Below are 14756 nucleotides of genomic sequence, written 5' to 3' on the forward strand. Positions count from 1 at the left end.
GCGTTTAAAAGCGGCAAAAGAAGCCTGATCTCAGTGAGCAGGATCAGGGTCTCGGACAGGCTATGAGTCCCGCATGTAATGTGGTGATCCAGTCCATATCCGAGACCAGAAAACAACTCTCTCAGACAGCCAGAAACCACAGAGCTCCACCTTTTCTTTTTTTTTTTTTTTTTTTTACGAACAGGCTTGTCATCAAGAGCAAACTCTGCAGCTCCTCCGCGGGGACTGGACTGGGGGAAGGAAAAATACTAAAAGGCTGCTGTGAGGGCGCGCAGCGGGACTTTCTGGAGATAAAGTGTTTGTTGTAGCCCTGAAGTGCCACGGCTCCTCATCTGTCCCGAACTCAACAAATTCTGTGGCTCCACACATGTAGTCTCCTTTTCATTGTCTTAGTCCGTTGGCTTCTGCCGTAAGACAAATCATTTCCTGATCGGACATCAATCCGATTTCAGGATTTGAGCATTCACGTTGAATGGAGTTGTGTCAGCAGGCAATTCTTCAGACTTTTGACTTTGACTTCTCAGTTCCATCAAGTGTCCCAGTAAGCCGTGACAGTGAGCCGGCCTGCGCAATAGCAGGACACAGGAATCACCCCGGCTAAATGGAATACAGCCGGAGCGAGAGGGCAAGAAGAATACCATCACAGTATGGAGAGAACAGAATGACAACATATGGTGCGTATCAGACAAGATGTCCAGCAACAAGACAAGCCCGGGTATGACCCGGACCCCGAAGCCTCCTCTGTGCCGCTACCGTCCCCTGGTGTCCTCCATGATCACAGATATATGTGTGACGGCTACATTATGCTTGTCTCCCCGTCATCTGCCCTCAGTGTTGGTGGTGAGAGTAGTTTTCTTGTCTAACAAAGACAGCGTTAAAGGAGTTGGATGCTAGCTGGCATTTCAGGGAGACAAATATCTAAAGGGTCGCAAAGCCGTTGTTTTGTAAGCGTCTCAAGTCAATACCAAATCCTAAACTTTGGCAGTGCACACCAAATAATAACTTAGAGGAAAGACTGCTTCTACTGTCATAATCTGCAAATCCATGCGCAAATCAGATCACGTGCACGTGACTGGCTGTTTGAATTCATGAATTAATGAGCTACCAGTCGAGAGTGAAATTAAATCCGCATGGGCAAAACGTTTTGGACACGAGTGCTGAAATGAGTCAAAGATGGGAATGACTCCAGGAAAATGTCGTTTCATTCTTCTGCCTCTTCTGATACGGCCCACGACGACTCTTTGCTTCACTGGTGGATCTGTAAAGGCCTTTTGTTCTGCGCTGTACGCCGCTTCAGGCTGCGCAGTTGGAGCCGCCGGCGGACGCTGTCATGCGTTTGCGAAAGCTCCTGTCTCATTATCAATACGGATAGCTTCACCAGAGGACAGATGCTGCACTGAGATAACGGCTCGCAGGCAGGAACGGCAGGAAGGCGGCAGCGGCAGCGGCTGCGGCGGCAGCGCTCCGATATCTGCGGTGTCACCTGCCGCCCTGAAGTGCTGCGCACATGAACTGCGCCCACTATTTTGAACTGGTCCCTCGCACAGCGGAGGGTCCCAGAGGAAGAAACCCAACCCAGGGACTACAGACCTGTTGCTTTGACATCTGTTATCATGAAAATCCTTGAACCTAGAGCCTCATCAGTTTGCATATATGACAGGCCTGTCGATGGTGCAGTGTCATTGCGCCTGGGCTCAGTTACTCAATTACAGTTCCACTTTTAATTCTCCCATCCAGGCTGTATGGCTGTATGGATAGGACGATAGATAGAAACAAACTCTCTAAATCACTAACCATTAGCACTGGGGCTCCACTGGGGGTGTGTGCTGTCCCCACTCCCGTGCTCACTGTACACAAAAGACTGTATTTCCCACTCCCAGTCTGTTCGGCTTGAGGCTCTATCCGCAGCGACTTGGGAGTTAAATGTTTCTAAAACTCACAGGAATCAGCAGTGGAGTTTGGCAGGAGCTGTGGGGACCACCTACCCTTGGTCATCAAAAACAATGAAATTCTTGGTTAGTGACAATCTCCTCCACCTTTGAAGGGGGGAGCGGCGGGTTAACACCAATACTGTTCTCAAGAGAGCACACCAGAGAGACACCTGAAAGAAATGCGGTATATCCGGGGGATGGTACGGTGTAGGGGAGAGCATCCTCGCTCATGCAACAACATGGACAAAGTGGTGCGCGCTGCATCCACAGTTATTGGATGTGATCCCTCCGCCCCTAGTCTAATCTATAAATTCTAAAAAAAAAAAAGGACCCCTCTCACCCGCCTAACAACCTTTTCTTTTTTTTTTTTTTTTTTTTTTTAATTTCCTCCCTTCTCACAAAAGCCCAAGAAGCATTAAGACCAGAACATCCAGGTCCCAGAATAGCACATATCCTGAAGCTGTCCGCCTCCCTAATGCTCCAAATGCAGCCCTGCAGGTTAAATGTGCGCTGTGCAAATAGGGCAGGTGTTTTTGAAGCACCTGAAGCGCTTTATCGAGTGATGTTGCCGCTACGTTTCCCTACAGGTGTCTTGCTGTTCCTGTGTGTTGGATTTTTGTTTCATGCTTTTATGATTATCGTGTGGGTTGGATATTCCTTGTTTAATGTGTTTAAGCTTTATGAGTGAGTGTTTTTTTTTTTTTTTTTTTTACTATTCTTTGTCTTTTTCTGTTTTTGTGTGTGTGTGTGTGTGTGAGCTCACTAAGACAAACTCCAATCAATCATGTTGATATGGCAATAAAGCACCGACTCTTGAATCTTGAATAATTCATCTTTGCCCGCTCACGGAAAAAAATCATTTCAGATGCTCGACAACCTGCGAACCCTGACAAATTGCAGCACCGGCAGCTCAGTCGGTAAAACGCGTGCCATGTACAGGCAAACAAAAGGAGAAAAAAAAGCTGGGGGTGAAGAATTCAGTGCAGAGAGAAATCACATTTCATCTGACTCTCAGCCAGGACACACTCTGTCTGGGAGCGCTGAGGCTCAGTCGGGTAATCAACTCTGACTCCCTTCGCTGCAAACAAATAGGTGAGAAGTGAATTGCGTGTATGCACAAAGAGACTCTTAATGATGAAGTATATGAAATCCATTATGGATGTTCTCGTTTCCTGCCTCCTGCCCCGGAGAAAGAGCCGTCATTGTGTTGTTTGCGCACCGGGACGAGTGTTCGGGTGGCTGGGCCGGGTGTGATTTTAATCAAGCGTATTTTTTTTTATCTGTGTTTATTAATATGCATGGCAGAGGCAATCTGAGAACGGGAGGGAAGAAATGGGCTGGGAGAAAATGAATGAATCAAATTAGAGAAGCCCGGGGACGGAACTGTGATGCAATGGTGCATGATATGTGTGCAGGTTGAATGCTTTATGGGCGTAGGTGAAAGAAAATTAAAGAGATGAGGGTGCGTGCCCATTGGGACCGTCTGTGTGTGTGTGTGTGTGTGGGGTGTGTACGCCTGAGTGTGAAACTGCGTGATTTACGCGAGAATGTCCACAAACCTGTACATAAACCGTAATGCCGCAGCGTTTCTGTCTGCGTGCACATACTGCACATGCATTCGTGTATACGTACGCTGCGCAATAACGTCATTTTGTGCACAAATCAAATCATATACGGTAGAAATCCGCGGTTTGGTTCGCTCAAGAAAGCCGCTTTCTTGCGCGACGAACAGTATGAATCTCATGTCGGTGTGTGAGGTGGAGTCAGGACGTGCTAGCTAAGATTAGCATATCGTCACCCTATTAAACTAACGGCATATGTCACTTTTTGAGCAAAATTATTTTTTTGGCCTAAATCAGCTCTTTGTGATGCTGGCCACCTCTGGTAAAGTCACCTAAGCCCTTACTTGAAAGGATCATGCTCTTTTTACCCTGTAAGACAATGGCCTATGTCAAGAGTTTGACTTAGGCCATTTTATTTTGACTTAGGCCATTTTACAATTTTGACTTAGGCCATTTAACGAGCTTTCATGATGGCAATTTGCCACATAGTTAGGCAAATCAAGATGACCAAGAATTCAGGGGATAATCTGAATAGAAATGGGATAGGAAGTGAGGAGAGGGACATGCCTCCTCAGCATTTGATGGACCTGACATTTGTTTAATTTAGCTTGGAGTGATTTAAGTTTTGAGTTTGCTTTACGGAATAAAAGGACAGTTAAGAGTCCAGTTTTAAAAAGCTGTCACAACAGTATGTTGGAAATGGGAAAGGTTAAATAAAAATCCAGCAAAGAAGAGCTGGAGAAGTGAGGAGAAGGACTGCCTCCTCAGCATTTGATTCATCAGACATTTGTTTAATTTAGTTAAGAGTGATTTAAGTTTTGAGTTTGCACTAGGGAATTAAAGGGCGGTTTAAGCCAGGTTTAAAATGGCCTAAGTCACTTTATTCTTTTATTTTACATAATTGACAAACAACGTTCATTGTATACCAACAGTCATCTACTGTCGAGACCTTTTTGTGTGAAATGATTAATAAACATCATATGTTCTGTATTTGGTGAAGTTTTTTGTGTTTTCCCAAAAACTAGGAAATATGACTTATGCCATTCGTTTAATAGGGTGACGATATGGCAGAGTACCTTGGCCAACTCAACATGTGGGCAACTTAACAGGGGGCTAAGAATTATTATATTTGTACAGAAATGATCATAGAAATACAAGAATTATGGTACACCAGACAAAACTACACAACGCACAGTCGTGAAATGGATGTCATTCATGTCACCTCGCTCTGGAAAAATTCACCAACTGAAGGGAGGGCTGCAAGCCCTGATGACGCAATGTCAACTCTGATTTAATAAAACAGGTTCAACGAATACCGGCGTCTGTTTAGCATAAATGTTTCCCAATCGCTGTTCCACCCGGTGGTGAACAAGGGCAAAGAGGGGTTTTTGATGAGGGAGTAGAGGGAGGATGTGTGGTCAAACTGCAAATTCAGGAAAGAAAAAAGCAGAGAGCTGGTGCATAACACCTTTTCACATTTACACTGGCCCTTAAAAGCCTTCAACCTTTCCATCACCCCCCCCTCCCACCAACTCAACCACGGACAATTTCTCTCGGCGAGGTTCGTCTCCTTTCTGCTTCGCTTGCCTGACATTACAACGCCCCCCCCCACCCTTGCTTCTCCCACTACACTATGTAATTATGATAATTGCGCATAGGGGTTTGAGGAAATTGAATTTCCCATTTCGCTCTGGTTCCTTTATCCCAGCAGTTTCTTTTTGTGCAACCCCCCCCCCCTCCCAACGCCCCAGAAATTCTCTACAGGCCTGGAGTCTGCTGCTTGGTCACTTGATCAAATATATCCTTAATGTTTTTCTTTGCACTTATCCTCCAAAAATAGAAGGTATTTTAGCCAATTCCCCCAAACCAACTGACATCAATAGGATGCATAACATATGAGAGAAGAACACATCAATGAGAGTATGAAAGCATAATGAGAAATCCAATTAATTTCATAATGGGATTCTCAAAGCATTCAAATGTAAGAACTTATTCTTAAAGTTTCTGAGCCCTTCCAGTTCAAAATGGAAAAGATCTTAGTTGCATTTGAGCACAGCAGTGGATTTCCACCACTAACACGCCATCTGAAAAGCCATCACACCACATCAGGACTAAAAAAAAAAAAATGAGACACTAGACCCAGTGAGGCACCATTCGGGAAAGGTGTCCCAGAGTCACACTTGAGCACAGAGCATTTGCCTAAGTACCTGCTCCCTAAAATAGTCGCTGTGGCTGCTGCGGAGCTCTCAGGGCCCGGGGAGCTCAATTATTCAAAAAAGGTCTGACGAAAGTCTTGCCCGGCTGACAGGCTGCTGCAGCTGAATCAAACAGCTCTGCCATGCTGCCGTCAGCTGAAAAATCCACCATCCCCAGAGTCAGCTTTTCAGGAATGAAGTTGGGGGGGGGGGGGGGGGGGGCACAGCTTAATTTTCCTGATTGCTTGTTTGGCAATTAAGTTTGGACAGGTTCCTCCATTGTAAAACGGACCCGAGACAGACAGAGTCGGGGTCAACATGATGGATTCGTCGGTGAATACTCTTAGATCAGCCATTTACGCATCGTGGTTGGCTCTGTCCTGTCATTAAGTCCAAAGCAACAGAAATTACCTAATAATACTTTAAAAAAAAAATGTATTGGATTGAAAGTTTTGGTAATAACTCGGGTTGGGGCACTATGATGGTATATACCATCATACATATACAGTAGAAATGCGTCCACTGGCAATACCATTTCCTTCGCGGCAGCTGCCTCTGTGTTATTGTACTCGGGGCTGGATAGCGGCTCGCAAGGTAACGTGATTTGGGCAGCAGGAGCGCTGCGTGACCACGCTCTCACGTGACCATGAGAGCGACAATTGGTGGCGGCAATGCACCTCTAGGCTGGTTCGCCAACCGCAGCTAGAGGAAAGAAGACATGGAGGAGGAGGAGGGTGCAATTGTACTGTGCTGTATCACGATATGTACCGCTACCTTGACATAAAATGACATCGCCCGAGGGTTTATTTAAAACTCGTCTGATTGTCTGAGGCCTCATTCATGCCCGTCGTTTCAAGTGTCTCGTATGCTGATAAAACGTACGATACTTCTAAGATTTACACTCGTTTGCACTCCGCCACATGCACGCGTCTCCGTCGGCCAGATCGCGAATCTGATTGGTTTTTCCCGGGCTACGCGTAACTCGGGGGGTCAGTCCAGAAGGACACAGACGCGTGAATGAATCGCATTTATGAACCACGAGCGAGACAAACGTTTGATCGACTAGGAAACTTAACCAAAACCACGAGAATAACAACCGAATAAGCTATGAATGAGGTGCTGTATACAAGTTTGCGTCACGCTGCATTGATCTGTGACTAAATGAAAGCGAGCAAGAGTATTGATTGATGAGCATCAGAGAACTACCGTTCTTGCTGGACTGCCAAAGTCTTTCTCCTTGTTCCCCGCTGACTTTCTCCCACCAGAGAAATCCTTCCACTGCGCTACGGGAGGTATTTAGCTAAAATAACCCAAATGTCGTCAATGAAGCCTCACTGACTGCGGGAAGCTTTAGGGACTTCCCAACCCTACAACAAACCCCCCTTTATAAATGGAGTGTTTCTGTCCAATGATGGTTTAAATGCTGTTCGACAAGCTTTGTCCGTCCTCACGAGAATACATTTCTGGAGGACGCCTTTTGGGAGTTCTTGAGTGAAAATAGCCAAATTCGGAGCGAGGGAGCTCCCCATGCAGACAGCACGCTGACTCTGGAGGGCAAAAATGCAAAATCATCTTAAGAAACCGGCAGGAAGCAGCGTGCGTGTGCGCGTGTGTGTGTGTGTGTGTGTGTGTGTGTGTATGTGTATGCGTGGGGGCAATCAAGGTGTAATTGCATGGGCGGCATTAAATGAGCAGTCTTGCATTTTCTGACACCCTATTGACTGCCAGGAGGCGACTCGGCTGGAACGCGCCGCGTGCATAATCAACCGCGCCACACTGAGACCTGACTAATGCGCGGAGACGGAGAACGCACTCTTTAACGCTCGTCTTAATGCCTTTCCGCCTGACTTCTCGCTCTGACTCTCCGGCAGCCAGAGAGGGGAAAGGGGACCAACGCAGGGAGGCTTGTTAAACATTTGCTATGTATGTTTTTTTCATAAGGAGGAGGGGCCGGGGGCGCATTTTGCTCAATTACTCCGCGGTAGTTTTTGTAGCCCGGGCAGCTACTTTCATGTAATCAACAACCCGGAGTCAAGACTGAGGCTGATTTCCTCCTAGCTGGGGTTCCTCATTTGTTAATTGGGCAAGTGCAGGTCAGAACAGCCTTTGCCTTTTGCTCTGCAGCAGCTAATGGAATGATAGTATTATTTAAAATAAAAAAAAACATTCAATAAAAATACTTTTCGGTGGTTAAATCAACATGGATTCAACCCCCCAAAAGCTAGTTATTATTACCTGTACTCATGTCTAATACATTATATGATCATTTAATATGATTATGTTTTTTTTTTTTTTTAAGAAATTAAGGTTGGACACATCTCCATGTTACTTACCTCTACTCTGCTGAGTCGGTGGGGGTTAAGGAGCGGAATCATAGGCTGTTAAATTCTAATACTTCAAGAAAGCAGTGGGAGGATATAGTGCCCGGTAGTGTATAATATCTGGAATCTATCTTAGTCGTGAAGCGCGACGCGCTCGTCATTTGAGGCGGATCAAGTTGAGATCCCCCAAAGTCCGTTTCTCTGCGTGTCTACGAATAACGTTCACCTGCTGTGCCGTGGTGGAGGGACACAGGTTTGATACCGGCGGCATACCTACACGCCGGGGCGGAGATGCACTCGGCTTTGGCTAGCTGCGTCCACGTTGGCACGGAACAGATGCGCTTTCATTAGATCAAACACAAAGGCTTGTGTTCCCAGGAGGATGAAACGGGTAGCTTTTTTTTATTTATTTATTTATTTTATTTTAATCAATCGAGCTACTTCTGTTTTTTTTTTTTACACACATTACTACAGTGATTGTGTATCGGGCTCTGAGTGCCGCCAAAACGCATATGACTGCAGTACCGTTGGTCGTGCTTTTAATGCATCGAGTCTGTTTTTTTTTCCCCAAGTGCTGCGCTTAGTGAAGCCCAATCTCCATAGGCAGATGTTCCAATTACACGAATCTTCCTGTGTCTATATTAACTTTATTTATAATGAGTGGCGAGGGCCCTCAATTTCACATAGAACTGCAGCGGACAGGGGAGATAAAACAGAGACGAGGGTACTTTGAAGGTGCTTTGAGGGTACGGGCTTATCCTGCGATGCCTATTTTTACAAAAACCCTTGCTGGCGTCACATGAAAGAGTAGGATTACTACGAGAGATGTTATCACAAAAGGTCACAGTGAAATAATATTTTAGTTGCACAAATCTTAACGCAATCGCTTCTCCTCCTGGAATGATTCTTTCTAATGTGAAGCTGCCACCCACTATAAGCACAGTTACTGCCATCAGTCTAAAGCCTGCAGACGGTTTCTGCAGGTTATTACTGCCGTATGACAGCCTATTATCTCTCTATGACAGGCCATTACCTGCACAGAGGAGCCGGGTAATGAAATAGGCAGGAGGACAGAGGGAAGACGGTGTGCTATCAACAAATCAAACAGATGCTCTTAACACTGAGCCGCGGGCACCGAATCTAACACTGAGACTGTGTGTCAGAGGAGACTACAGCACACCGGGTCCACAACACACAAGTCCGAGCGTTGCATTCAGGCACGCAGCGGAGGCTGAAGCCAGCGTGTGATTCTAACGCAAGCTGGATTTCTTTAGCCCGAAAATGGGCCTCGCTGCGTTTCGATTGATTGGAGAGACCTTTGGGTCGCTTGTCTGTACCGTGATGGACCGAGCACCGACCCAGACTGCGGGTTGTCCTCAGCTCATTCTTTTTGATCAACCCTTTAAGGCTGAGAAGCCGCTTTTATGAGTTTTGAAGCGTAATATGGAATCGCCAGAAGTGAAAAGCTAACGTGAGGCTATAAACGAACAACACCGCCGTCGCTTTACTTCACCGTCACCGCCACTGAGCTTCACTTTTAAGAGAATGTCGACAGATTAGCAACCGCCTTTTTTGTAAGACACGTGAAAGCTTTATCTACTAGGTATCTGCTGACGTGTTTTATGTCGTAGAACAAAACGTTAAAATCTCTTACGCTTGTGTAAACCACAGACCTTACTGAACTCACTGACTTCGAGACGAGGGAACCGGAAGTGTACAAATACTAACTAATTCCCGGGGTTTTTTTTACCCTGCAGCACTCTATTTGTATGCCTGGTATGCATTGTCCCTCCTGATGAACCAGGCTTCTCTTTACTTACCAGCTTACCAGTCACTAAATCCCTCACCCTGAAGTTGAGTTTATATATATATATACATACTGTATGTATTACGACCACATTAACTACAGCATGTTCCTTCAGTTTTCACTATGTTATCCGGTGCGGAGTTATCAGCTAATCCATATAATAATGTTTTGCATTCGGAACGTTGTATTATTGGAGCAAATTGCAGCAATTTCAGATTTGAGGCCAGCTATCTTTTCGAATGGCACCAATCAGAGCGAGCAATCAGCAATCAGAGGGGCATTCTTCGGGAGTGTTTGTGCCTCCGTGAGGGTGAGAGGATTGTTAAGCCGCCGCCGCCGCCGCCGCTGCCGACGTCTTGCAGGACGGCTGTGCGCCTTTAATACATTTTACAAAGGCAGCTGATTGTTAACAGTGACGTGAAAAACCCCATACCCTACAACATAAACACAATCTTTAGACACAGACTCGAGTTACGTGGAGGTACGGAGTTTGCCAATAAAACGGGTGGATGCTGGCAATACCATCCTGCCCGCTGTCCAACTCACATTCGCAGACTGCGGCTGGTCGATGTGTTTTCATCAGCATTTATACATCATGAAGGCCTCCAGTGTCTCGTGTTGGTCTGAATGTTACTTCAGAGGGTTTTACATACCAGATAAGAGTGAGGATTTAGGGGCATGAACGTGGAAAATAACAAAGAATAGAAAAATCAATCCAGTATTGCTATCAATATTGCAGTCTCACCCTAGTATAGACTCTCTCACACACACACACACACACACACACACAGACACACACAGACAGACAGCGAGCTAGAGCAAACAAAATCATCTCACACACACACACACACACACACACACACAGACAATCCTGCTCATTAATTCTGTGCTGGCGAGTGGATCCGTAGAAAATTGGGCAGCGATGGTGGCGAGATAAAGATTTGAAAGGACTGGCAACCCCGGTGCACCAGAAACACCCCCGAGCTGCCACGGCCGCCATCCATCCATCCATCCATCCATCCATCTCTCTCATCTCTCTCATCTCTCTCTCTCTCTGTCAGTCGGCACTCCCTCTCACTCTTCATCCGTTTTGTTTGTTTTTTTCCCTCTCTTTGTCAATCATTTCAGCCTTCATCACAGCTCCCTCTCTCTCTCTCTCTCTCTCTCTCTCTCTCTCTCTCTGCAAACACACACACACACACACACACTCCTCCAATACCCAGTAGTCCCATGTAGTTTAACCAGTTCCACTGCTAGAACACATTGGTTTAACGATGGGGGGGGGGTGTTATTTAGAAAGGTTCCAGTGGGATCCCATCAACGTGAAGACGCGGCGTACTTCAATTGAATTCCTTTCAAAAGGATACGCCTGACGATGAAGCACAATGGGTCAGAGCGGGTTACAAATACAGTCAGAAATACTACTCGTGCTGTAGTACTGCAGTACTATAATCACTATTTTACACACATTATAACCAACCCGACGGTAAGGAAAGCCGTCCAGATGACCTCCATGTACATGTTAATGCCTCAGTATTAATAATTGTCTGGTGATGTAATGACAGGACTCGGAAAGGGGGGGCGCTTCTTTAAAGCGAGCCTCCGTGACCTTTGCTGACAGGCAGCTGCTGTGGCCGCGGGTGGCAATTATAAGACGAAGTCCAGCGTGAGTGCGGGAGAGGCAGCAATATGGAAAAGGGCTACTGGTCATACCAGAACCAAGGGTGTGTGTGTGTGTGTGTGTGTGTGTGTGTTAACTTGAGGAGGGGTGTGTTTTATTGTTCATGAGGTTGAACTTTTAATTTGTAAACCAACGTAAGCGCCATTTCCTCTGTCAGAAGCCACACTGTGCAGCCTGAATGCTGCTGATCACGTTCCTGTGGTTCTTAAATGCAGGACTTTGTGCGTGGGATGGAGTATTTGTACCTTGTGGCGTTACTACTCTTAAGTTAAGAGTACTTCTTCCACTGGTGCCGGTGTCATGGCTTTTTAAATACCATTCACCCCATGTGTGTGTGTGTGTGTGTGTGTGTGTGTGTGTGTGTGTGTGTTTTAGCTGTGAGAAGTTGAACGACGGCTGATGCTGAGCCTTCCTACCCATGATGCTCAGCTGTAAAGTGAGCCAGGACGGGCGGCAATAACTCGGGTGACACATCAAATGCGGGGGGGCGGGGGGGTGGGGGGGGGTTACCTCTTCGAACAGCTCCAGGCTGTACGTGTTGTCGTCATCCGCGAAGAAAACCACCCCGGCGTCCCGCCTGCTCCGGTGCTGCCGGAGCCACGCGAGAGCCGCATTCCTCTGCTCGGTGGCGCGTGGCATCCCGGCGCGCTTGAACCTGCGGGGCGTGAACACGTGCAGGTGCGTGTACGGCACGCCGCACCGGGCCAGGAAGCGCGCCACCAGCTCCGTGCGCGCCGTGGAGTCCTCCACCACGATCCAGTGGAACCGGGGCACCTGGCGGAAGGCGTGGGCCAGCCGGGTCAGCTCCGCTTTCTGCACCGGGCGCGTGTATGTCGGAGTGATGGCGTAGATAACCGGCAGGGCGGTCTGGTTCTGGGGGCCACCTGACCCCGGCGCGCCGGTCCGGGCCGCCCGCTGCGCCCTGCCGTTCCGAGCGGCCGCCGGGGCCCGGATCGCCCTTTTGCTGTCGATGTCGATCATAATGATGACAATGAGGACCCAGGGCAGCAGGATGAAGAAGCGGCTGAAGAACACCGATTTCATGGCGAGGCTGAAGTTACCGCGCGCCCTCTCTTTCACTCACTCCATCACACGCAGGAAAGCAGCCCCCGACCGCAACTCCAGGAACAACCCCCCCCACCCCACCACCACCACCACCTTCTTTAATTCCTGTGACGTTATTCTTCACAACCAAACAACAAAAACAGGCATCTTGAGTCCATTTCAAACTATGTTGAGCTCAAAAACCTTCCGCTGCGTTCCCCCGTCCCGGCGGGACCGTTTCCCCGGAGCCCTCTCCTCCTCCTCCTCCTCCTCCTCCTCCTCCTCGCCTCTCGGATGGGACTTGAGTGCTTCTTCGTCGTCCTACCCTCCTCCAGCTCGCTCTCTCGCAGGCGCAGCCGCTAAATCCCCATGTTCCGCCGTCCTTCAGCGCGCGTTTCCGGAGGAGGACAGCGAGCCGGGGCGGTCCTCCCTGCAGCGGGCGGTGATAACCCACCGATGTGCGCCGCCGAGGAGCATCACTCGGCGAGGACGGAGCGCTGCTCTGAGTCTGAGGATAATAAGGCAGGAGGGGAGGAGCAGGTGCAGAGCAGGGGAGGGGAGACGGGATAGAGGAGAGAGAACCTGGGGGAGAGAGAGAGAGAGAGCACCAGCGGAGAGAGAGGGAGGGAGGGAGGGAGGGAAGGGGGGGCTTGTTATGTTGTGCGCTTCAGTGTCCGCTGAGAATAAACCCAGCTGATAGAGAGGCATAGACACACACACACACACACACACTGGGAGGGAGAGAGCAGCCTGTGTTGCTGTAGCTCCTGCTGTGTTTGTCAAGAACACATTATTCAATTTTAAAAATAGGAGCACACAATACAGGACTCGCGGGACATGGATACCTCCAGGGGTCCTTGAGAGGGTTCCAGGGGCCCCTATGCTAATAACATGAGAAACGTGGAATTTCAGAAAACAGGCCTGCTGCCTGAGGACGCCACCACGGGCTTCAGACCAAAGGATCCAGTGAATAATCGTCAGATTAATGAAAAAGAATTGTTAGCTGTAGCCCCCCGTGCTACTTTTGATGCACCGTGTTTTTTTTCATGCAGAATCATGCAAAGATGAATTGCTGCTTCCAGCCACTCAAACGTGAAGACGCTGCAGGGCCCAGCTGTCCTGGGCCGTGCACATCCCAGGCCAGTTTGTAATGGTTCCAGTCAGGGTGCTTTCTGTTGGTAAAGCATAATGCCGGGACCAGACTACGCGGCATCAGCTCCCATCACCTACTCTGACACAGTGAACATTGTGAAGACAATAACTGCTGATGGTGCAGGTTCTCCCCTCCCCTTGCGTCGCTATCACCCTATCTGACCCTGAAAGGTCACCGACAGCCGACTCCTCAGATGGGCTTCATCCGAACAGAATCGGATTCATACAGGGGTCAGCGGCCTGTCGCCGGGTTCCTTGAAACGGGTGAGCGCGGGAGCCCCGGGCTTACTGGCGCTCTCCACTTCAGCCGAGAAGCTAATCATTGACGGTTAATTATGCACACACCGCGGATCAAGAGATCTGTCGGGAGGAAAGAGAGGAGAAACCACTGAGCCACGCTAATAGAGTTGGTTCACACCGAACTAATTGCAGGCAAACAAGCTCATAATTTCACAGGATGAAAGCACCTTTGATTGTTTGGATTAGGCAGCGGCCTGGGAATGCTGATGTTTAAGGGGAGGGGGGGGGGGGCACTTGAGCCTTATTGAGTAGTACATTGTCCTCAAACAAAAATGACTTTCGGAGGCTTAATCAGTCTCGTGCCCAGTGACTCGGGTGAAAACCAGGTGATGGGCTCGTTCAATGACAAATCACCCTCAAGAGACGGATGTGACGACAGCGAACGGCTCACTCCGACATTAAACTGTCATGCTTCGCCAGCCTCGATCGCATGCTCTTCCGTCTGCTCGCACACAATGAGCGATTTGGAAATGAGGGGGACTCATCAAGCAGTAAGCGTAATTTTAAATGAGATCATTTCGATTAGAACTGCTCCAGCTATTGTTAGTAGCTGGCACGGAGGAGGAGAAGCGTCATATTACATAACTCTATGCTATATAATCAAGTGTTTCGGAACCTAAATTGTAGCTGTATTTAAAATGTGCGCGTTTGAGACATTGGAATTAGAAGTTGCAGCTCTGTAAAATCCTGCCATTTTATGCTATGGCACAATAAAAAAAAAAAAATAAAAAAAATCACACTGATTTGCTCCTTTAAACCCTGT

The 14756-nt window shown here is 48.0% G+C and overlaps 1 protein-coding gene across 1 annotated transcript in view; it reads right to left on the bottom strand.

The window, feature by feature from the left end:
* The window catches only part of b3gat2 (beta-1,3-glucuronyltransferase 2 (glucuronosyltransferase S)), a 37566-nt gene extending 25025 nt beyond the window's left edge, over positions 1–12541 (bottom strand). Inside the window, exon 1 of the mRNA XM_070916030.1 lies at positions 12008–12541. Within this exon, the coding sequence (XP_070772131.1) occupies positions 12008–12541 (534 nt within the window). The remainder of the gene's footprint in view (positions 1–12007) is intronic.
* Positions 12542–14756: the final 2215 nt, after the last annotated feature.

Source organism: Enoplosus armatus, chromosome 12 (genome assembly GCF_043641665.1).
Source record: "Enoplosus armatus isolate fEnoArm2 chromosome 12, fEnoArm2.hap1, whole genome shotgun sequence".
NCBI classification, from domain to species: Eukaryota; Metazoa; Chordata; class Actinopteri; order Centrarchiformes; family Enoplosidae; genus Enoplosus; species Enoplosus armatus.